The following is a 25,522-nucleotide window of genomic DNA, read 5'->3' as shown; positions in this document are numbered from 1 at the left end:
ATACGCACGACCATTCAACTCCTTATTTGAGAGCTGCTTAGATAAAAACCCAATTACGACTTATGGTATATACAACAATGTAAGGATATTTGCGAAGAAGTTTGACAAGTTACAAAGAGAGGAAGTGAATAATATAAAGGGCCCAATACTCTGTGTACTAGCAGGAAAGTACTTCTCTGCTCTTATCAGGGGCGTCTTTCTAATTCTTTCTTATGATCAAGATTATTAGAGAAGTTTCATGATTATATGATGTATATGGACTTCGCAATAAGGAACGGGGAGGTCATGGAAGCCGATAGCCTATCCACATCTGCGTTAGGGTTATTGGCTTGGAGGTTTATTTCATCTATTGTTAACAGCCGGGATTTCTTATTAAGTAATCGCACATTAATCTTCACCTGCCAAGGGGGAAGGTTGAAAAAACCCTCATGTCAAATTTTTTTCAATCAAGCTTTTGTATCCTCATGCTATATTGCTCATTCAATATAGTCTCCGTATGTAATCATCTATACTTGGCGGTTTAGCAGGTATTCTTTGGGACCTTACTCTTCTTGAGGGCTGTTCCGACTATGCACTCAGAGAAGTGACTTCTGAGACAGCCTTCCAAAGGGGAGTGGGGCAAACAGAAACTTCTGGCTTTAAAAGACTAAAGCTTGATAAAGTTTTATGGAAGGGAAGATGGTATGATACGGATATTTACCTAAATTTTGGCAATAATCGATCTTGGATTATAGCAGATTCATCTGCTCAATATGCGTCTGTGATGGTATGTTGGATGGGATAGGATCTAAGTTAACTGCCAGAGACATTCTTTTCCTGGATGCCTTGGCCTAATGGTGCTTAGCGCCACATGCCTCCAGGGTTAGCTGATTGCCATTATTTTGGGTCGGAGAAGAATTTTCCTCCAGGGCAGATTGGCACGAGGCCCTGAGGTTTGTTCCTTACCGCTGCAGCGTGAGGTGGACTCTTGCAGCTTGAGGTCTTTTCAAAAGCAAACCACAATTTGAAGACTTCAATAACTTGGACATAGGTTAGGGGTTGTTATAGAAGTGGATGGGTAGGGTTCTGTGGCCTGCTTTGTGCAGGAGGTCAGACTAGATGATCATATTGGTCCCTTCTGACCTATGAGTCTATGAGTTTTAACGAGAAAAATGTCATCCCTGGTTTCTCCCAACTCTGGGATAAGAGGGGGGTGATGGCTGTAATGAGACTCTTGCTTAGGGCACCAGTACCTGTGATGCTGGCTCTGCAACACCCTTATTATTTACTTCTGTTGGAATGGGGAAGGGAAAGGGAGGAGATTTTAAAAAAGTTGAGCACAAGGACAAGTCTCAATTACATACAGTGCAGTTGCCAATATACTATAGGTATTTCAGTGGGAACCACGCAGGAGTTCTGAAATGGCACAGACGTGTGCCATGCATATAGTAACCCGGATTAATTAAATAACATTCGTTTTATTTTTTGTAAAATTTAAACCTTGGCTTTTCTATAAACAGGGCAAAAATCATTAAGCTATTGGTAGTGGAGGTTTGTTTGTTTGTTTGTTTGCTTATAAAGTTTCTAAAGTTTGAAAAATACTTAGCATCAAATGTCTGTCATTTGTTGCTTAAGTTTTTGCAGTAACAGATCCCCAGGTGCCTATAGTTCTGCCCCTGGGCAAGTGTACTGCTGCATCACTTTAGGTGCCTATCTCCCACCTAAGCCCTGAGCGATTCACGAACCAGGGGAAAGATAGGTATTCAGCTATCTAAGTCGCATGCAGGGCCTGGTCCAATTAGTGTGCTCAGAGACTGCCTAACTCCATGCAAAAGAGCTGGAGGGGAGTAGGGGAGGGGCAGTAGGGAGAGGAGGAGCAGAAGCTGGAGAACAACCACCACCCTTATAATGTTTAGCCCAATGGTTAGGGTACTCTACTGGGATGTGAAAGACTTCTGGGTCAAGTCCCCCTGCTGTCTGAACAGAAGAGTTTTGGATAGGAATCTACCATCTCTCAGATGAGTGTCCTAACAACTAGTCTATAATGCTTTCTCTGTCCCAAATAATGTTTAATTACTACTAAAAATGGAACAATTTCCATAGGAGGGATTGAAGAAGCCCCACATCAGACTATTCTGTAGCCTAATGGCTGGGTCATTCACCTGAGAGGTGGTAGATCCCTGTTCAAAGACCCCCTCAGAGGCAGAAGGGGAACTTGAACTAGGGCTCCTCGCTCCCCACCTGGACTGGTACCCTTGTCCAGCCATTAGGTTCTAGGCCAGCACCCCTATCTGCTGCCCCTCATCTGGCTGCTTCTTGTGGAATTAGGTGGCTTCTGATCAAGCCCCACACACAACTTGGGCAGCTAAATGACCGTCTTCCCCCCATCTGTGAATCACAAGCAGAAGTAGGTGCCTTCCTGAACCCAGATTTTGATATTGAATTATAAAAGAGGGGAGGGACTTAGCATACACCCCTCTCCTCAGCATCTCCCATTGGCTACCCTGGGTGGCTGCCTGACATGCTTGTTTTGTGGATTGCATTCTGAGGCAGGTATCTCTCCCCATTCATTGTATAGGAGCCTAGGCACCTAACTCAGACTTTGTACATTGCACTGTTGTTCACCTATAATTTTATAGGCACCTAAAAGTTAGGTGTTGTGACACTCAGCATCACAATACCTGAGTTCTTTCTGTGGATCCAGGCCTTTATCATTCCATGCTTCTTCTTCCCCATCTATAAAATGGCTATAACAATACTTGCCTCCTTGTGAGGCTTAATTAATTAATGTTTGTACAGCACTTTGAGATCCTTGGGAAGAGGAAGCTAGAAAAGAGAAAAGTATTATTCATCTTTCCTAATCATAGAAATTTAAAGTTTTCAAACTCCTTGTTAATGTTACAGTCCCTTCCATACAATGCTTGCTCAGTCGTAAGTGAAAGATCCTGAATCACCACATAACTTGGAAGACAAATAGTAGAAAGGAGTGACGGTTTGTGGGCTTGTTACTAAGACAATGGTCCTTTCTACCTCTTGAATATAGATTGGGTAATGGCTGTGCAGAGGCCTCTGTGAAATGCCCAAACAGCCTCAGTCCATTGTCAGTGTTGCCAACTTTTACAATTTTTTGATATTTTTCTTAAAGCCTCAGCTTCCACATTTAGGTCATTGCTGGAGAATTTCAGCTTTCACTAACAAGGTAAGTTTCTAGCTCTCATAGCTGCAAAGAAAGCTTGTAAATGTCACATGAGTGCTCCCTAAAGGCTCAAAAGCCACAGGGCAAATAAACGAACATGAAAATGTATTATTTTTGCATCTCAAGATTTTTAAGACAGCCTCATGACTTTTGAGCACTGGGTATGGCAAGACTGCCTGTTGTTTAGCCACATGGCATAACTGCTATCAGCTGGCAATCTCAGCAGATATTTCAAAAACAGAATAAGCACAGAGACTACTTTCACGTGGAAGTGTCCCTGTTAACACAGCACTGGGGCATACTGGCAGGGCCCAGAGAAGAAGCTTGCACAGCCTAGGACAGTGGTTCTCAACCCAGGGTACTCGTGCCCCAAGGGGTATGCAGACATCTTCCAGGGGGTACATCAACTCATCTAGATATTTGCCTAGTTTTACAACAGGCTACATAAAAAGCATTAGCGAAGTCATTACAAACTAAAATTTCATACAGTCAATGACTTGTTTGTACTGCTCTATATTCTATAGACTGAAATGCAAGTACAATATTTATATTCCAATTGATTTATTTTATAATTATAAGGTAAAAATGAGAAAGTAAGCAATTTTCCAGTAATAGTGTGTTGTGACACTTTTGTATTTTTATGTCTGATTTAATAAGCAGGTAGTTTTTAAGTGAGGTGAAACTTGGAGTAGGCAAGACAAATCAGACTCCTAAGAAGGATACAGTAGTCTAGAGAGGCTGAGAGCCATTGATCTAGCAGTATTTGAACTGGAAGACAAACATGAAGTAATAGGCTCATGTACCTATTGGATTCCAGGGTAATAGGCTCATGTAGTAAGAGGCAGAGAGGCATAACTGGTTCTGTCCCACAAGGTGCTGTGCACTCTAGGCCAAGCCCAGTTAAAAGCCACTGGCCTAGGACACAACTGTGCTTCTTTCCCAGGTACGGGGCTTAGAGCAAAGATTCCCTAACAGGAACCACTTTCCATGTGCACCTTGGACTGAATGGAAACAACCTGGAACATTCCTTCTACTTTGTGATAAGTGAAGTTTCACTGTATTCACTATACATTAGTGCTACTGTATTTATTTAAATCCACTCATCCCTTAAAAAGAATCATTTCCATTGTGTTGTTTAATTGTGTCTACACGGCTTAGTCTATGAAAAAATAAGCTTGTATTTCAGCTATCACCAACATTGCCCAACTTACTTCCCTACCAGTTATTTGTTTCAGTACCTTATTACACCTTGTAAAACTAGACTGAAAGCTCTTTGGGGCAGGAGCTGTGTCTCACTGTGAGTATGTAACTCTTCTGCCAGGTAGAGCCCGCAGGAACCAGGGCTGGGTTCTGTCTCTAGGGCTTCCTTTCCATTGATACGCCACAGAACCAGCTCGAGCCCCCACCCGAGAACCTGGGAAAATTACACACCACTCTTTACACCTGTAGAGGCAATACTCACCCACTCGCAAGCACAGAGTCTGAGTGTAGAAAAGAAACATTTTAATAAAACTCCTAATAAATCCTATTTAGTGCTATTCTTTGAACAGTAGCAAAAAACCCTTAGTGAGGCTATGCTACCTCCTGACTAGAATATCTCCCACTTTTACTCTTATAGGGAGCTGGCATTCAAGCCCCTGGCTTAACAAGGTTCTTTCAACCGAGGGTGTCCCCACCCCTCCCCCATTTGGGCTAGGTTACGTACAGTCCTGCTTTCCTGTTTTCCTACAATAATTACAACATTGGTAACTGTATTTCACTACCCCTGCATACAGCACTAAGGTGATTTGTAACCCACCACCAGCCAAGTCTGTTGAATATGTAAACAGCAGGAGCAAATTGTATTCACATAAACAGACCCAAAGTCTCTCCCCTCCCAGCTAGCTGTCAGGGAAGCATTCATTCAGACCCTGCTTACAAGTATGTACACACAGCAAAGGAAAACCTGCAGCTGTCCTGGACCAGCCAACTTGAACTTGTGGGGCTTGGGCTGTGGGGCTGTTTCACTGCTGTGTAGACTTCTGGGCTCAGGCTGGAGCTCCCACTCCAAAGGGTCCTAAAGCCTGGACTTAAATTCAGCTGGAGCTGTCCAGAGTGGACAAAGCCGCAGGGCTGAAGCCCTTAGCCCTGGCACCTCTTGCAGGTCTGAAGCCTTGAATCCCGGTGCACCCCACAGGGATGAAGCCCCAAACCCTGGCGCACCCTGTGGGGCTGAAGCCCTGATCCCTGGCATGCCCTGCAGGGAAGAAGCCCTGAGGGCCAGCACTTCCTGAAGGGATGAAGCCCCAAGCCCTAGCGTGTCCCATGGAGCTGAAGTCCTGAGCCCTAGTGCCTCCCATGGAGCATGTTTCCGGCTTGCTCAGTCCCTGTCCCCGGCAGTCAGGACAGGTTGGGGAATGGAGGTGGCCAGCTGCGAATCCCTCCCCAGCTGGGCTCTCTCTCAGGCAACTGCCATGCTGCACAGAGGCAGCAACCTGGAGCAGCAATCTTCAGCAGCCATGAGAAGTGGCTCCATCCTGCTTCCCGCCCAGGCCCGGTGCAAGAGACAGGGGCCGAACATACCGAGACAGGGGTGCAGCAAGAGAAGGACAGAGCCCCCTGCTCCCTGGCAGGTAATTGGTGGGGCCAGGAGAGCGTGGCAGCCCCGGACTGGGCGCAGGGTCGTCACTGGGACCAAGTTCCCTGGCCTCGACTCAGCCAGAGGTAGGGGCTCTGCCCATGCCCCCCCTCCCCTGCTGAGATGTCCAAGAGCTTCGGGGAGACCCTGGTGCGGTCAGTCTCCCTGAACCAGGGCTCGCCCCAGCCAGGCCCAAAGTGGTGTGCTCCCCACTCCTGTGGACCCAGCCCCCCAGGAGCCGGTGGGATTGGCTGCCCTGACCTGGGGAGGTGTGGCTGGAAGTTCCTCTCAGAGGCAACATGTGGGGGGGTCACGTGTGCCCCTCTTTACATTGTGAACCCCCGTTCTCCAGTATCAGGAGGCACGAGTCATCTCTGATTGTTACCATTCAAGAAAGAGATGTTGGAGTCATTGTGGATAGTGCTCTGAAAACATCTGCTCAATGTGCAGCAGCAGTTTAAAAAAGCAAACAGAATGTTAGGAATCATGAGGAAAGGGATAGGTAATAAGACAGAAAGTACATAATGCTATGTAACAGGGCATCCTTGGTCCTGCTTCTGTCTCAGTCGACAGGCTACTCAGAGACACTTGTGTGACAGAGTGCTAGGTCTGATCAGCACTTGGTTCACTTGCCACTATATAAATCCAGGGTATGCCCACACCTTGAATACTGAATGCAGCTCTGGTTGCCCCATTTCAAAAAAGATATATTAGAATTGGAAAAAGTACAGAGGAGGGCAACAAAAATGATTAGGGGGATGCAACAGCTTCCATATGACGAGAGATTAAAAAGACTGGGACTGTTCAGCTTATAAAAGAGACAACTAAAGGGAGATATGACAGAGGACTATAAAATCATAAATGGTGTGGAGAAAGTGAATAAGGAAGTGTTATTTATGCCTTCTCATAATAGTCAAATAGAAATAGACAAAAAGACAAAAGGAAGTATTTCTTCACACAATGCACAGTCAACCTGGGGACTTGTTGCCAAAAAGGCCATCTCAAAAAAGAATTAGAGAAGTTCATGGAGCATAGGTCCATCGATGGTCAGGGATCATGGACAGCAGGTGACCTGCTGGCTCCGGGAGACTACCCCCGCTCCTCCCTCCTACCCATGGGCCCACTCCTCCCATCCCCCTTCTCTCACTAGAACCCAGAGCCCCCCTCCCCCTGTAGCCACCAGCCCCTGAGCACTGAGCAGGCGGGTGACCCTCCAAGTGCAAGGTGGGCCATGGACCCCTGAGCCTTGGGCATGCAGGCAGCCTCCCAGCCCCCAAGTGCCCCGTGGCACGTGGTTTCCAGCCCCAGCGCCCCCAGGCTCCCCCGAGCACAGGGCAGGCAGCCCCAGCGCTGGCAGCTCACCTTCCGAGCACTGTGTGGTGTGACCCCAGTTCCCAGGGGCCCTCTGGCACTGGGCAGCCCCAGTGACCCCAGCCATCCCAAGTCCCAGCTACAGGCCAGCCACAGCCCCCTAGCCCTAGCCCCAGCTCCAGGCCTAGCCCAATTCCCTGAAGAGGAGCAGCTAGCCTGTCTGGGCTGAGGACAAGAGGGAAAGGAAAGCAGGAGGGGGCCTTTAGGAGAGATCCACACTGGGCTGTTTGGGGGGGGGGGGGACACGGCCTCCCCCAGCCTATGATACGCACCACCCATGTCTGGGATACAACCCCATGCTCTGGGTATCCCTAAACCTTCACTGCTAGAAGCTGGGACTGGATAACAAGGGATGGATCACTCAATAATTGCCCTGTTCTGCTCATTTCCTCTGACGCATCTGGCAGCAGACAGGCAACTGGGCCGTTTTTATGTTCATGTTCTGTCCCAAAACTAGAACTACCCTTCTGAGTCGGAACTATTGTAGGGGCTTTGTGGTTAGTGACACTGGCTCAGCTGAAGTGGGAGTTCCTCCTTATCCAGACTATAAAGAGAAAGATAAGCAAAGTGGAGAGATCAGGTAGGGGAAGGGAACTAGCCCGCTGTCTTCCAAAACCAGGGGAGGAGAGTGGAGAGACGAGACTGCTCCCCGGAAGAAATGGGAGGTAAAGAGCTGGGAGGAAAGGGGTTGAAAGCGGATTTGGGTAGATTTCAGCTAGCGCTGGTCTGGGGAGGGCCTGTCTACTGACGCATCTGTGCTTGCTGCTGGGAGGTGGAGAGGGATTAAGTGGCGCGCGGAGCAGGTGAGCTTCCCTCCAGGTGCCTCCTGCTATGGACCCTCCTGTGGGCTGGAGGTGCCCAGGGAGCCGCAGGAGCTGATGGGTGCCTGCAGCACGAGGGCTGCTGCTAGTGGCTTGCCGGGGCGCGCAGCGGGCTGGGATGGGGGTTGCCCCTGCCTCCCCTCCACGTGCCGCCCGCAGCAGGTGAGCGGCGGCGGACGGAGGTGGCGCCTGGGATCAGGTGAGCGGCTGACAGGCTGCCGCCGGCCGCGGCGCTAGGCTAAGCGCGGGCTTTGCTCCGCCCCCCGGCGCAGCTGGCGGAGCTCGGGGCGCTCCCGGGGCGCAGCCCTGTCCTGTGCTGGGCTGTCGGTCGGGCTGTGCAATCACATGGTGCGCTAAGAATGCTCCAAAGATGGCGGTAGCGGCAGCGGCCGGCGGCGGCGGCCGGGGGCAGCAGCGGAGCGGCTGGCTGGAAGTCCTGGTGCGGGACCGCTGGCACAAAGTCCTGGCCAACTTGGGCGAGGATGCCCTGGTGCTGAGCTGCGAGGAGCGCGCCGACGGCGCAGCCCACAACGGCGTCGGGTCCAGCGGCAACGGGGCGCCCTACCGAGGGGCTGCCGCTGGCCGCGGGAGCCAGCCGGGCACGCGCACCCAGCGGCGCCGAGCCCCTGGGCGGCGGCGGCGGCAGCAGCCCCAAGGCAGGGGCTGGCCCCGGGGTGCGCACCGCCTTCACCGAGCTCCCTGAGCAAGTGCCCGACGCCATCTCCAACAAGAAGCGGTGCGTGAAGGTGCAGAAGCAGGAGCTGGGCGGGCTGGGCATCAGCATCAAGGGCGGCAAGGAGAACAAGATGCCCATCCTCATCAGCAAGATCTTCAAGGGGCTGGCGGCCGACCAGACCCAGGCCCTCTACGTGGGCGATGCCATCCTGGCCGTGAACGGGACGGACCTGCGGGACGCCACCCACGACGAGGCGGTGCAGGCGCTCAAGCGGGCGGGCAAGGAGGTGCTGCTGGAAGGTAAGGGGTTAAAATGGGCCCGGCAGCTCCCCCTTCCCCGTCCGCGCACGGGGAGCCCAGGGTCAGCCAGCGGGGCAGGTGGGGGGTCAGCAGAGGGGAAAGACACCGTGACTCCAGGTATGCCCCAGCCACTTTCCCTGCTCCCGTGAGAGACTCGCGGATCAGGGCTTTGCTGGTGCCTATGGGGCAGCGGTATGTAAGGGGTGACAGACACCGCAGAGTTGGCCGCTCTTGCTACCTGTTCTCTGGCGTGTTTATGGCGCGGCGGAGGGACATATCCTGACCGCAGCGCTCAGATCACAAACTCCAGGGCTGTGCTAGTCTGTGTGACTGGAAAGTAAAGAGTTAATTTTTTTTTAAAAGCAGCGCTAAGATCCCCAGGCGCACAGCTCACTGAGGACTTTGCAACTCTGTAAGGAAAGCAGATCGGGTCGCACGTCAGCAGAGAGGTTCCAGCCTATGGCTAGGGAACGTTAGGAGTTAAGTTGACTAAAGAAACTCCAGGAACCCCAGCTGCAAAGCTGCCGGCTTTGCAAGTTTCTCTGAGTGTATGTTAAAAAAAAAAAAAGAGGAGGAGGAGGAAAGCCTTGCCGGCCAGATCAGAACACAAACTACGGTACAGTGCAAACCAGAGCAGGATATAAAGCAACTGCATGTCTCTGGCCACACAGTTGAGGGATTTGAAACTCTCTGTCACTGGGAGGAAAGAAGTGTGACAGAACTCCAGGAACTGCAGAGATCACACACATTGACATGGGTTAAGTGAAAATTATCTCCAGGATCCCCAGCCTGCAGCTTTGCAGACCTTCTTTCTGCAAGGAGAAGTGGTTAGGAAAGCCTTCCTAAACAGCTGAGATAACACATGACCCGGGGGGGGGGGGGAGATCCACAAGGAGGAGAGTTTGACTACTACATTTGCTCTGCAAAAGGGGGGAGAAACAAGCAGATCAGATCACAGGGCTAAGGCAACCTGTGTGACTTGAAATGAGTGAAATTTACCCTCCCCTTCCTAGTTCATAGCAGGGGGAAAAGGGAACAAATCTGATAGAAATTGGCAAATATCTCATTGAAACATTTGCAGGGGGGGGGAACAGACATTGATTCCCAAGCAGCAGTGAGATGATCTTTTAGAAGCCACCTTAAAAACTGAATGCAAAAGAAGCGAGTCTCACTCTAAGTTAGTGAGTTTTGGCACAGACTGTATTAAAGACCAAAGAAAGAAGGCAAAGTGTTTGGGGAGGAGAGACAAAAACAAGAGAGAGGATTAGTGAGAGACCAGATAAAAAGTTCCATAGATCTCAAGACTTGTGAGAGGGGAGTTGAAAGCTATTTTTTAAAAAAATCTTTTATAAGTGTCTTTTCCTTGAGGATTAATTTAGAAGCTAGACCTGAGAAAAGGTTCAGCAGAAAGAAACACGCCTAGTGCATGTTAAAAAGAAAATGCCCTTGATGTGTATGTGTGTGTTTTGATAAAGTGCTTGTTTGTTTTACATAAGTTCATTTAACCAGCGGTTCTTGACCTTAGGGTTATTAGCATCTGTGGAGTGAGGTGGTGAACCTGCTGCCATTCCATACCTCCTATCTTAGTTTGAAATGGATTTGCTCAGTCATTTGCAACGTGTCCTCCCTGTGGTTCTACTAAACAACAATTCAATTTCTGATGTGCCTCTCTTGAGTCACTCAAGAACTGTAATACCTCTTGGAATGGGGTGCATTTGAGGATCAGTTGTAAATAGCAGACTATAAGTTTATGGTATGGAAAGGGGATGAGAATCCTTGGTTTAAAACCTTATAGAGTCTGTGGGATAAAAGACAAGGCAGAACATTTCAGCTGACTCTGTGGCTGTGAGAGTGAGGAACTGATCAACTTTGCATCTTATAACAACGGGACCTCAGCACCCAGAAGAAATTGGGTAGTTATTTGTCAGGGTTTTCTTATCTAATTGCCTCTCTTCTTCACCCAGCAGTGAAATAGTTCAGGAAGGTCTACTAGGTCAGAGAGCAGAAAGGGAGAGGCTCCTGTGGCCAAATTCCATCTTTGGTAAAAGGTTACCGATGTATGGACAGAATTTGACCTTTGGTATTGTCTAATAATTAACATAGCAAATACTGTATAATTTTCTTAACTCTTTTCCTCTATGCATAATATATAAAACTGGACATGCAGAAGCTATGTGACACTTATAAAAGAGTCAGTGTTGTTGGCAAAGACCAGGCAGTTTGACCACGGATTCAGTCTACTCCTGCCCCCTCCATCCCCCTTTTTAAACCCTATTGCAGCTGCTGCCTTCGGCTCCTTCCTCCATTGAAATTAATGCTGATGCCTTATTTCTGCAACAGAGTAGTAGTGCTCATCATTCAATGGTGTGTTTTCATAGTCACCCCAATGGATGACTGGTGCTGAAATATTTACATTGGGCCACGTCCACTGGAGAAATCAGAATCTGCCATAGTGTCTCCCAGATCCTGCTATTCAGTTGACAGGGAATCTATGAAGGACAGGCAGCTTAAAACAAGAGAACCAGTTTGAGAGTCAATTTCCCATTTTGCAGATCATTCTTCAGTGATGCCATTTAAAACAGTCCTTTTATGACTAAAGAAAGGAAAATCAAAGGTTCTTTAAACTTTGTTTTTTAAGGAAGCTGACACAGCTGGACTGATCCTGCTTGCCTGCTGCAGTTGATGGGGGTTTTGCTATTGCTGCAGTGGGGACAGGATTATGCCCTATATTATTTACTTGTGTTCCCTAACCCTAGCCTCCTAGAGAGCTCTCTATTAAAAACAGTGGGCTTTCCAGGAAAAACACATAGGTGTGCAAGAGACAAACCTCCAGGAATTCTCCCCCATTAAAAAAAATTGGCAAGGCAGAGGAACATTGCCAGCTGCTGTGCTAACACGTTAGTTCTTGTGTCATGATTCGTTATGCTTATATTGTTGCGGAAATAATGGAATTTACTCATGCTCGCTGGGCACCAAAATCTGAAGGGGTAAGTTCAGTGCAGTGTAGTTCTAAGGGCCTGATCCTGAAAGATGCTGACTCTTTCTGTTCCCAATTTGAAGTGGGTGAGGCTTGAAGGCACCCAGCATCTCACAGCAGTGAGGCCCTCATTTTATATGGTGTCCTCTATAGAAACACTATGCAAAAATGCTTGACCAGTTAAATGATGTCTCAATGAGTCAAACTGTGGGGCATTCCGCATGCCAGCACAGAAGATTGAGGTGCTATGCTTGTCACCTGCATTGCGGGTACTAACGTGAAAGAGAGTGATGTGTATATGGGGTGCGCGACTGCTTCCCTTCCTGCATGGGTGGGTGTGGGGAATGGAGGTGCTTGCAATAGGGGTGAACCTTAGGTCTAACCCCTTCTCCGCAGCTGCATCAGCCAACGTATCGGAGCTGGTGCAAGGGGATGTAATCTGTACCAGTATAGGGATGGCTCAGTTTCTTTGTGGTCTTAGGGCAGCAGAACGATGCGCTGTGTCTTGCTCAGGGCTTGTGGCACACCCTCAATCTCTAACCTGTCCACCATGAAAGCAAGGCAACACCAATTTAGAGTGTATGTTTAGAGAAAGATGTTTGTGTAACCTCCTGGTCAGTGTGTGCTGTGTCCTTCTCGGTGCCCGATCCCCAGAGGAAGAGTCTGTTACAGAAATTTAAAAATAGAAAATAATTGAGGCAGAGAGGATGCTGTTTCGGGAGCTTTAGGTGTAAGGTGCTCACACCCAGTGGTTTTAAAGAAGCTTGGAAAAAGGCCGGGGAGCTGTCCCTGACTAACCAAGGAAGGGGAGAACTGTAGGAATGCTGCCAGGGCAAAGAGGGACAGCTCCCCTGTGATCTTTCCTGAGGAGGGGGAGATGTTTCTTTCTGAGCCCCCTTACTTTAGTCACTGCTTAGACCTACAACAGGACAATCATGTGATGGGGGAAGGGGACAGGCTGGTGAGCAGAGGGAGTGGGGATAGCGCTGGAGCTGAGGTTGGCTTGTCATCCTCAAAATCATGTTTAACTATATATGCACTTAGATGCTGTTTGGGAAACTAGAATATCTCTCTATAAAATGTGAACTGTTTACCTATGGGCTTGGATTGCTGCCCAAATTGTAGTAATAGCTACTGCTTAAAAAGTGTGTGAGTGTAATTTATATTTTCCCTCCAGTTTTGTTAAATTTAGTCCCCTTACAGTAGATACCACAGAAAACCTAGTGATCTTTGAGATTGCGCAATGCGAGGTACTTACATTCAAGTAGATACCTTGTTTTTTGAATCACAAGAGTATTAAAAAGCGTCTAAGAATGATCGCTACATCACGGCACTTTCTGTAAGTACTAACGGGCCAAACAGATTGTATTGTACAGATTCCCTTTTTATGTTCCTATAATAAAGTTAAAAAACTAAACATAATCTGTGCTAGTTTCAGGCAGGATTGCCTCTGCCTGCTAATTCATTGGACTAGGGTAGAGGAAAATAACCTAACCAATGTATGTGTTTACCTCAGAGGGATATGGATACACCTCTGAACCGTATCACTTTCTAACATGCTAATATGAAGGTGGATATGATGGAGGTGGGCAAGCGGCAAAGCATTAAACACAGAATGAATCTTCACAGGGGTTCTTAATGTTTGTATGTATTTCACTCAGCATTTTTTGTGATTCTCATTTAGATTAGAATAATAGTCATATAGGAACAATTTTCTGCTCATTAGAGTGAATGGAAGCATATTGTTGCTCTTTACTATTATATGGTGTAATATTTCCCCAGTGGAATTTATATACAGTATTTCTAGAAGCTGAAGATACTGGCATCATGTACATTTAAAGTGTGAACTAAAGCAACGTGTGAAAAACAACTACTATAATAAATTTCTCTTTTCTTAATCTTCTCTTGAAAAAAAACAAAATAATTCACCCTTATAAAACAGAAGTCTACTTCAGATAAAGCAAAATGGCCAAAGACTACTTGTTGACTACTGAAAAACTGCTCTCACTTACCTGTGTTGTCATGTGTTTCCTACAGCAGTGATCTGGCAACAAGTTACTTTTAGGGGATTGCAAAAGACATTACTTGTCAAACAATGCCCATCTCCTGCAAGAATGTGAAAACAGTAAGAGAGATATAGGGCATAAAATATGTCCTTGCTGACCTATATATTACATTGTAGCCACTAATGAAATCTATGTATGCTTTGGACCCGGGAATGTAGAGCTAAAATTGAGATTGCCAGTCACATGTATTGTTCCTCACTTATAAAGTTACTCCTTATACCTACAGCAAATATATAAAGTAGGCTAATCGCTTCCTTTATGCCAGCAAATATCTAATTGAACAAATGCTTCTGGTATGATCTAGAAGCTGGATAGCGCTTAATGGGTTTCCTAGATATCTTTTGAACACCTTTATTTGAATATCAAATCACAAGATAAAGAAGAAAGTTACATAATCTTAGTCTCAGTTACACCAGTTCCAAGAACTGTGTGATAATCTGAGTCTTGATAATAGGTTTGACTGAAAATTATGGTAAAGGTTTTGAAACTTAGTTTTGAATTGAGAGGGAACTCTTTAATCTAATCAATGGATGATCTACAAAGGCTGATATAGACTGTAGGCTGTCTGTATTACCTTGCACAAATAGGAATCAGTACCCCCTCCCAGTAAATCTCCTTTTCAATTGCTTTAAAGGAAACAAGGATACCATGGGCTAAATCTTATGGGTTTACTAGGACCAGCTCATGTAAGTGGAACATGATTTGGCCCAATAACACACTTTGTCACTTAAACTTCCTTAAATGAATTTAGTCTTGCATTCAAATTAAAGAATACCTGGAAAGGAAACCACAACTCTTGGCAGTAGTTCCATAATGAAAGACTGAACTGTAAAAATGAATTCTTAGTTACTTCGTTTGATGTACATTTTAAAAAAGTTAGATAATTCCTCTAAGATAAATAATGTCAAATTAAAAGGCTAAGGATTTGCTGCAGTTATTGAAATAGAACTGTATCTTAATTTTGCCATTTTTTTCAATAACCATTCTAAATATATAGGAAGATCATTTTAATACCGTTAATTATGTAATAAACTAGCTAATATAGACCACTGCCCTCTGCTGGATTGAATCAGAACTGCTCAGCTATATGTCATTGGTCCTATAACAGGTAATGGATATTCTCCTTTACCTCAAATAGGGGACTGAATTTGGAACAATAGGATCTAAGTTCTGTTACCATAAAGTTCTTAGTGACCATGTTTTTCAGCACAGTAACAACAGTGATGATTCCCAAGTAGATTTGCTGTTCATAGCTATTTAAGGCCAAAATGGCCATTATGATCACCTAGGCTGACCTCTTTCATAACACAAGGCATAGATTTTCTCTCTTTAGCTCAATAGCCTGTGGCTGACCTAGAACATATCTTTTAGAAAGGCATTTGGTCTTCATTTCAAGGCTCCTGTGTGGTGGAGAACTCACCATGTCCATTGGTAATCTGTTCCAATGGTCAGTTAACCTCACTGTGAAAAATTTCCAGTTTGAATTTTTTTCTGATTTCAACTCCACTGGATCTTTTTATGCCTTTCTCTGTTTGGTTATGTAGCCATGGATTTGTTATAAGTATTACAACTATGTCAGTACAAAGGGAAATTGGTTGAAATGGTAAATAAAGAGTCGTAAAATACCATCATGAACAAAATATGCTAGGGATAAGCCTGCCTGGCTGTTTCAAAGGAAACCTGTGCCTTTCTAATCTGAAAGAATTCTTTGAGCATGTCTTTAGTGTGACACAGAGGCCCATTGATGGCTCACAACTCTGTGCAGCAGCTCCTGGTCAGGCCTGACAAACTCACTACACCTAACACATTGCTGTTATAGTATTTATCTATAAAGAATTGAGTGAGGTATCAGTGAAAGCTAGTGACACAATGGGCATTAGTATTGTGAAATGTATGTATTAACACTATATGAGGCATTTTAGATACTAGTATGATGCTTTAGGGTACGTCTAGACTACCTGCCATATCGGCGTGTAGTGATCGATTTCTCGGGGATCGATATATCACGTCTCATCTAGATGCGATATATCGATCCCCGAACGCGCTCCTGTCGACTCCGGAACTCCACCAGCGCGAATGGCGGTAGCAGAGTCGACAGGGGGAGCTGCGGACGTTGATCCCGCGCTGTGAGGACGAGAGGTAAATCAATCTAAGATATTTCGACTTCAGCTACGCTATTCACGTAGCTGAAGTTGCGTATCTTAGATCGATTTCCCACTCCTCGCCCCCAGTGTAGACCCGCCCTTAGAGTCTGTAACCAAACAGAAGGGGAAACTGGTTTCTTCCAGACAGGAGGAAGGGTAGTTATCTTCCTGTCTCTACTGTAAATTAAGCATTGTGGAATCAGCAGAAAGGAAGCCCTGTTTGCATATTGTCAATAAGAAAAACAGGTTGATGGGGGAGATGAGAACTCAGCATGGCGCCAACACACTGGAAAACAAGCAGCAGAGGAGAAAAGTCTTATCTGGGGATGCACTTTGAAAGGTTACATTTCAAAGATTTACAGCACTGTCAGAGGGAGGAAAAAGAACCCCTTTGTTATCCATTTTGCTGAGGAACACCCTTGGCAGAAGGGGTTCATTCTGAAGAAATGGGTCCTGGATAGACTAAACACTGGCAGGCAGAAAGATATTGAGGGTGAGAAACTAGGGCTGTAACCTGTTAAGCTTTAGTCTCTGGAAAGCGTGATATATTTTTGGTTTATTTATAACTGTTTCTGTTTCCATTATTCTTACTCAACCCTCACTAGAATCTGTGAATCTTTGCTCTTTGTTAATGGACTTATATTTGTTTTTACCATAGATTACAGTGCTGTGCGACAGGGGATGGATCACGTGATGATTACTTGTTCTGTTCATTCCCTCTGGGGCACCTGTCTCTGGCCGCTATCGGAGGACAGGATGCTGGGCTGGATGGACCTTTGGTCTGGCCCAGTGTGGCCATTCTTATGTTCTTATGTTATAAAGGACCTGAGTCTGTGGAGTAACCTTCCAGCTGTGTGTACACTGTCTCTTTGGGGACAGCTTACCTGCTAATTAGTGTGAATGTTGAGTGACAGGCTGGACACTACAGGGAGATGCTTCCGGGGAGTTTGGGGACTGGGGTTCTCAAAGTATTAACTTGCAAGGCAAAATAAAGGATCTTGAGGAGTTTGTTGCAGGGGCAGGGAATGAACTGATACTCAGTTTAGCGCCAACATGTCTCTCGTGCTGAGCTGGGAGGTAACATGGTGTCCTGTGGTTCTGGATGCCCTGAGAAAGTGTCACAAGTAGAAAAGAAGATTTAGTAGATGTAATTTATTTGGACATTTAAAAATCTTTTCACCAGAGGTTATTAAGGAAACTCTGTAGTCATGGAGGGAGAGAGAAGGTGTTGTCATGGATTGGAAACTAGCTAAGAGAGACACAACAAAGAGTTGGAGATCAATAGTCAGTTCTCAGCAGTACCCCAAAGTACTGTACTGATTGGGGAAGTGGTGTACAGTTCTGTCCTAGGGCCAGTATCTAATCTATTTCCCAGAGAGCAGGAAATGGGCTGAACAGTGAGTATGAAAAAAATTCCAGAGACACAATTATTCAGGGCTAGAGAGGCTTGCGAGTAACTCAGAAGGAACACGCAGACAGGTCATGTCAGCTGTGAGAACTTGTTGGTCGGATTAATGGCTGCTTCCCTTTGCATAGCTCCTCCCTGCCCCTCACCCAGCAGCTGAGGCTCTGGATCACACTGTGTGTTGGGCCCTGAGTCATACACCTACTGCTCTCCATTCACTTCACAGTCTTGTGTAGATGCTGTCTGCAGAGCAACGTTTGTTGGCAACTTAGAGTGCCTTTGCATGGGTCTCTGTGGCTTGGCCTCCGTGCGTAGCAGAAAGGAGATATTTTGTGCCTTGTGTGCCTGTGAAGAGGGGGAGTTTATTGCAATGAGGGTGTCCCGAATCTTGCAGGCTCATCGAGCATAGCAACACAATATAATATAATACATTGTGACACAAAGTAACTGTTCCAACAGCACCTGCAGGGGGAATTGAAGTAATCAGAATGCAGTTGACCAACTTCAACTCAGTAATTACTCAGGTTTAAATCTGTCCAAAACAGCAGTTTTAGCAAGCTTGCCTACAAGGAGGTATAACTTTTTTCATTTAAACATTAATGCATATCACCTATACTTAGGGTGACCTATGTTAACGGGAAAATATTGGGATTGCCGCAGTTGGGTGGGGGAAGGGCACGTTTTTTTTACACTCACCCATCCAGGAGTTCGGTGGCAATCCAGCAGAGAGTCCTTCAGTCATGGACCATCTTTGGCAGTATTTCAGTGGTGAATAATAAACCTTGCAGCCAAAGACAGAAGCACCCATCACTGAAATATCGCCGAAGACCGTCCGCGACTTAAGGACTCTCCACTGAATTGCCGCCGAAGACCAGGAAACAAAATATCGGGACAAATGGCGTCCCAACCATACTCTGATCAAGATGCAGGACAAACTCCTCAAAATCAGGACTGTCCTGATTTTATCAGGATGTCTGGTCACCCTACCTATAATGCGGTGCATCAAATGGAACAACTAAACTACCAAAAATATCAGCATAAAAATACCAAGTATGGCATCAACTCATCAGTCATCTGGGATTGTCCATGTGAATGACTATATGTATTTTATGAGGTGTGTTTTGCTATGGAGTTTTAGCTGTGAAGTCTATTCTCTCATTTCATAGAATGCAATTAAGCATATACTTTGTGAACAGATCTCTCAGGTTTGCTTTACACACAGAGTTCAGATTGATGTACTGTTTGCTACATTGCTGTATTTTTTTTAACGTTAATGAGACCAAGAAGCATAATTTTTGGCTGTCTGGCAAGCTAGATTTACTAGCTGCTGCTGTACATTTTCATTTTGGTCTGTTTAATTATTCTGTCTACAATTCCAAGTACTGAAAGGGTTAAGCATTCTCTAAATCTGTACTTAGGGCACTGTACCCTGTGTCATCTGAAGTAATATATCTGTACTGTAGCACTTGAGTAAGATGTAGGTCTTAATTGTAAGGAAATGAGCCAGAACAGTAGACGGGCGAGACTGTCTCAGATTTGAAATGATTAACGTACAGTGCACTCCTGATTAAAATATTATGTAGCCTTTTGCTGAGCTACTGGAGGTAACTGTATTGGCAGAACTAACAAAGCCAGATCCAAAATAGGGCTTGAATACATTTTTTATTTCCTCGAGGTTTAGGGACATTTTATGTGTTGTTGTTATTAAAATTAAGCACACTATAATTTCAGCTAAAGTCAAAGCCTACTCCTGGAAACACTAATACACATGAGTAACTTTTGTTCTTGTTAGTAGGTTTTGTTCACATCAAAGGCCCCAACTAGTGTATGTAAGGTTGCTTATTGAATAAATATCTGTAGGATTGGGTCCTAGTAGAACCCCAATTTCTTCCCTTCCACTTGCCACTTGTTGTTTTAACTCTCCATTTTAAAGCATTTTCAGTGTTTGAACATCAGAATATAAAACTTTCAGGAAAAAAAGGAAAGTGTCCACATTTTCTGCTGGTGTAAAAGGGTTCTGTTGACTTCAATAGAGTTTTGATTGTTTACACCAGCAAAAAAATTGACCTTACAGTTTGTGGGTCCTACTCGCGACTCATGAGACAGATATTTCAGTCAGACCTATGTCTCTTTTAAGGGTAACGTGGCCATTTAAATAAGTTTATTGCTCTGTTGTTAGTGTGTTCAATGGTACAAAAGCAATTTTCACTTTATACCATTAATGTAAGGAATACTTGTGAATATTGATCAGTAGGTGAGAGAGATATTTGATGAGGTTTGGTTAATTAAGATGATCAAAATCATTGTATCTGTGAACTGACATTGGGTTTGATTGTGCAAGGTTCTGAAGTTGAGGGGTCAAATTCAGTGCTGATGCAATTGTTTCTTCTTTTCATTGGAGTAACAGTAAAGTGAATTTGGTATTCAAGGTGTTCAGGACGGATTTATCAAACCCACCCTGACCATATGGTACTTTGCCTTCCTCTAGTGGCTAGGCCACATAGAGAAGTTTGAGTCTGCTACTGCCTCTCAGTGGATGGTCCTGGTGTTTTAGCGTGAGTAATAGGGGCTCATGTTTTACATCTAGAGAGAGTTCCCAGGTTTAGTCACTGCAAATAGACACCACCCAGGCTGGGGAGGTTGACTGGCTTCTTCCACTGGAGTCAATAGCAAAAGTCTCATTGGCTACGTCTACACTACCCGCCGTATCGGCGGGTACATCGATTGCTCAGGATCGATATATCGCGTCTCATCTAGACGCGATAATCGATCCCCGAGCGCGCTTATATCGATTCCGGAGCTCCACCAACCCAACGGAGTTGCAGAATCGACAGGGGGAGCCGTGGACACGAATCCCGCGCGGTGAGATGAGTGAGTAATCCGATCTTAGATATTCGACTTCAGCTACATTATTCACGTAGCTGAAGTTGCATATCCAAGATCGATTTCCCCGTAGTGTAGACCAGCCCATTGACTTCAGTGGGAGCACGATTGAGGCCTTAAAGGAATAACAAGTAGGTAATGGAAATGCTGTTGCAGACCTGATTCCTCACAATGGACTACATCCTGTTTGCTTTATTCATTCACAGACCCCCATTGGCTTGAAGTTCCAGGGGGGATTTAACACCTGGTCTTAATGAATGTTTTGCATGAATAAGATAAGCAAGCTTTGTCTTCAAACCTGCTGCTGCTTGAGCTATTGAGTATTATTCCCTCAGTCCCCTAATTTGAGGGGGTGTGTTTACAAAAGTTTTAACTTGCTTACCTTTCCAAAGAACATTTAAACCTCTCTAAATGTCACTCTCTTACCTCATTCATACCAGCTAGTCTACACAATTACTGATTTGCCTGTATATTGACATCTATCCATGATGCATAGTGGTGATGGGGGTCCTCCTGACAACCAGTATCAGAAGATACATTCCTGGAGGATATATATAATAGCAATTTAAAACTTATTTCTGTGGTGAATGTGGTGAACCTTATTTCAGTGTTGTGGGCAGTGCTGGTCCATTTTTTCCTCCTGCAAGCAGAGTAGTGATTTCTGTGCATTCTGCCACTAGAGGCTCGTCCAGGTCTACAGCAGCAGAATTCAGCTGACTTTAACTCTCTGAAAACAAACACATCTTCTGAGTTGACTAGAAAGGGTATGACTGAAACCAGAAGAACTGGTTAATTGTTATATTCCTCATGAAGCATCCAGATGTGATTACTGCAGTTGCGAAAGTGAAGTTCATGTAGCTCATTTCCAGACAGTAGAGTCTGGATATTGCCAAGTAAATGACCTGACAAAATGTTAACACAACTCTAGTTCTTTAAACAACTGAAGTAGTCTTGAGCATGCTGTCAGGAGAGAGCGCAAAACAACATAAAGCCTGTCTACAAAACTTCTGCTGTTTGCAGAGGCTGCTGCTAATCCATTGTTTTGCCATGAGTCCCTAGCCACTGCAGGAATGCTTCCTCATCTTGGCTAGAGAAGAGCCTACATTGTAAGTCCAGTTTCCTGTGTTAAAAACTGAATGGCAAGTACTGAAGGTCAACAAGAACGTCAGTCTTCTCAGGAAAGAGGTGTCCAGTCGAAAAAGCTTTGGAAAATACAGGATCCTCATTCGATAAAAGTGCTAGTGAAAGCAAATCTACCAGTGATATAGCCATGTCGCAGCAATGCCCTTCTCCCATGTACATTGGCCAAACCGGACAGTCTCTACGCAAAAAAAAAATGGACACAAATCTGACATCAGGAATCATAACATTCAAAAACCAGCAGGAGAACACTTCAACCTCTTTAACCACTCAGTGACAGACTTGAAGGTGGCAATTTTGCAACAAAAAAACTTCAAAAACAGACTCCAAAGAGAGACGGCTGAACTTGAATTAATATGCAAATTGATACAATTAACTTAGGTTTAAACAGAGACTGGGAATGATTGGATCATTACACTAATTGAATCTATTTCCCTATGTTAAGTTCTCCTCACACCTTCTATAGGTCATCTCGATTATCACTTCAAAGGTTTTTTTTCTCCTGTTGATGATAGCTCATCTCAACTGATTGGACTCTTCCAGTTGGGATGGCTACTTCCACCTTTTCATGTTCTCTGTAAATATAAATATCTTCTGTCTGTGTGTTCCCTTCTATGCATCCGAAGAAGTGTGCTGTAGCTCACGAAAGCTTATGCTGAAATAAATTTGTTCGTCTCTAAGATGCCACAAGTACTCCTGTTCTTTATATGAAAATCTGTTCACAATCCATTCACAAATAGCTGCTTGGGTAAATAAATTGTGCCCATATGTTTCATGGGGGCAGACCATAAAGGAAACATATAAGGAACAAATTATTGGTGTTTCCACTTCACCTACAACAAAATCAACCTTCAAAGACCCCATTAAGGAAAGGCTATAAATACAGATCCTAAAAAGATGATTTACAAAATATTCCTAAAACTCAAAAATGTTCCTAAGTCAGTTACATTTCCCTTTCACCACCTGTTATACTTGTTTTTTAAAAAGGTGTAGAATAGACTGTCAAAATAGCAGAATTAATCCATAAAACCTAGATAAAATAAATATGGGACCTGAACCCATATGGTAATTCTCATCCCACCAAAACAGAGCAAACTCCTACTGAGATTTGCTTGTGTGAGGAACACTGGATCAAGGCCATTGTAGGTTAATTGAAATGTCTGGTTTTGCTATTTAAAACCTACAAGATCATCATATTTTCATGAGAATATAGTTTTAGATACTAATAGGACTTGTCAGAAACTCCATATTTTTCTAGTTAAAATGTTGCTTGGAAAAAAAAGTACTACTTTGCAATTTTTTGGCTGGGAAAAATTCCAGGTTTTCCATGAGTTTTTTTTATTTCATTTTGATTTGAAATGACATTTCTAATTTTTTTTAAAGTGGATTAGTTTCAAAATGAAAATTTTTAATTTGGATTTTCTGATCAGAAAATCAAAACAAATTCTTAATTGACATTTTCCCTGTGGAAATGTTGATAAAGTGATATTTTCAAATGGGAAAACTATTTGGTCAGAAAACCTTGACAACTCTACACAGTAGTTCTGAAATACACCTCTACCCAGTATAACGCTGTCTTCGGGAGCCAAAAAATCTTACCGCATTATAGGTGAAACCGCGTTATATCAAACTTGTTTTGATCCATCGGAGTGCGCAGCTGCGCCCACCCAGAGCACTGCTTTACCGCATTATATCCGAATTCGTGTTATATCGGGTCGCGTTATGTCGAGGTAGAGGTGTATCAAGTATCATAATTATGTAGTTCATTATATACTCAAGCATCTGTATTTTTATATCTTTCCAACAAAGCTTTTGGACATAGAATCATAGGATTGGAAGGGACCTCATCTAGTCCAACCCCCTGCTCAAAGCAGGACTAATCCCCAGACAGAATTTTACTCCAGTTCCCTAAATGGCCTCCTCAAAGTTGAACTCACAACCCTGGGTTTAGCAGGCCAATGCTCAAACCACTGAACTTGTTATCCCTCTTAACTGGGTTCTGTTCTGTTTCCTATTACATATACCTTCATGCATTTCATGGTGCTGTGGTGTGGTATTGGGATTGTATTGTCATGAGCTGAGATGGCTGCATTACTAATGAGCAGTGAAGCTGTGAGTGACATACTATGAAATGTGAATACTCATAAAATCTTTATGCTATACCACAGTGTATCCCTCCTGTGTTGCCTGTCTTACAGGAAACTGTTTTACAAATCTATGATAAAATTTTAATCTTTAAATTGGTATTTTTCAGGTACTCCTACCTGTAAGGTGGTAAGTTTCCTTATACCAGGGTATTCACAGTAAAGACCCAAAGAAAAAGAGAAATTTTAAATAAATTTCTGAAGCCTCTAAAAATTGCCAAGTACCTTTTCTATGCACAACTTCTTAACTATTCCTTGTTACAGCTGCAACTTCAGTTCTGCTTCATCTGGCGTCAAAATACCTTTAACTTTTGCTTTATTAAAGACTTACATGTAGAGGTATCTATTTGAGCTAATTAGGGTGAAGGGTTCACTCAGTCATAGAAGGTGAGCTTCTTGTGGAGGGATTTGAGGTAATAGTACTTCATTCTTTTTTTCCCTCTTTGCCTGTTCATCAATGCCCAAATTTAGTAGGGTGAAAAACACCTTTATATCTATATCTGTCTATTGATATAGATATAGATAGGGGTGTGTGTGTTTGTGTTCATATTACATGTGTGTGTGTTGAGTGGAGTTTATGGATGTGAAAGAAGATTTGATGTGCTTATATCCTGACTGTATTAGTCTATTGGTCAAGTGGCCCTGAGTCTGTGATGAACTCTATGTGGTAAACCCTGCTCACTGATGGAGTCTGACTGACTTCCTCGGAGCTCTGCATGAGTACAGGGATCTATTTGTGCAAAGTTTATTGCAGGATTGTGTCCTCTGGGAGCAAGCTGCCTTCCAGTTTCTGTACCCTCTGGTAGTAAAGCTATTCTGTCTCCTATTGAAGAGAGAGTTTCTGGGTTCCAGAATTTTTTTTAACAAGAAAATAGATAATAGAATAGATATGACACCAGTTCTGCCTCTGAGTTCATTTCTGTGCTGGTTACTGATAGTTCTTAAACACCAATTATTTTTTAACCTAATGTTCGGTGTTAACCAAAGAGAGTGGATTATTCATACAGTCAGTTAAGGGTTGGATGTTGGATCCATGACAGGCACCACAGAGTCAGGGCTATGGCCCCCAGCTTTGGAACGGTCTCTAAGAGGGACTGCTACAGTATATGAGACCCCTTAGGGGTTTCACTGTTCCTCCAGGCTCATCCACACAGCTTCACCACCTCCTTAGACTGGACTTCTGGGCCTGCAGCGCTGCTGCTTCAAACTGTGAAGCTCCGTTCAGCAAGTCCAGCTGAGACAGACCCCTGATGGAGGTTTCTATCCTTTTAGGGATCAATGCACTTCTCCAAGCATTTGCAGTGACACTCTCACTGTGTTGTCAAAACAGTAGGGTTTATTAGTCATCTGGAACACAGCAAAGGAAGTCTTTAGGTTAGCATAGAGGAATGAAGCTTAAAGCGTAGTCCCCTCTGCTTTGCTTGGAGCCCAGCCAAGCTGTAGTGAACCCCACAGTTGAAGCTCCATCTCTCTCTCTCCATCTGACCTTCTTTGTCAGACTCCCAGGTGTGCCTGCCTGCTTCCTGCAGCCCACACTCAACCCCCATCTCTCCAGTTCTTTGTTCCTGAGACAGGTGGAGTGGGGCAATATATGGTCATAGTTTGCTGGGTGTCAATGACCAGGCATTTGGATCTGTCATTATATTCTCTTGATATGGGACAAGGAGGCGAGGCACCATCCACACCTCTCTCTTAGCTTGCCCCAATGGTCCTTTTCCATCCGCTAGATCAGAGGTTCTCAACCTTTTTCCTTCTGAGGCCCCCCACAGCATGCTATAAAAATTCCAAGGCCCAGCAGGGGAAG

General features: G+C 44.7%; 2 protein-coding genes across 2 annotated transcripts in view; one reads left to right on the top strand and one right to left on the bottom strand.

Moving 5' to 3' along the window:
- Positions 1-25,522, bottom strand: part of MTBP (MDM2 binding protein) — a 321,748-nt gene that overhangs the window by 82,243 nt on the left and 213,983 nt on the right. The window lies entirely within an intron of this gene.
- Positions 8,266-25,522, top strand: part of SNTB1 (syntrophin beta 1) — a 167,012-nt gene continuing 149,755 nt past the window's right edge. The window contains 2 exon segments of the mRNA XM_032777235.2: positions 8,266-8,590; positions 8,592-8,959. Of these exon segments, the coding sequence (XP_032633126.1) occupies positions 8,355-8,590; positions 8,592-8,959 (604 nt within the window). The 5' untranslated portion in view covers positions 8,266-8,354.

The sequence above is a fragment of the Chelonoidis abingdonii genome, chromosome 2, assembly GCF_003597395.2.
Source record: "Chelonoidis abingdonii isolate Lonesome George chromosome 2, CheloAbing_2.0, whole genome shotgun sequence".
Taxonomy (NCBI): domain Eukaryota; kingdom Metazoa; phylum Chordata; order Testudines; family Testudinidae; genus Chelonoidis; species Chelonoidis abingdonii.
Note: the sequence above shows the minus strand (reverse complement) of the source record. Positions and strands in the feature narration are given on the sequence as shown.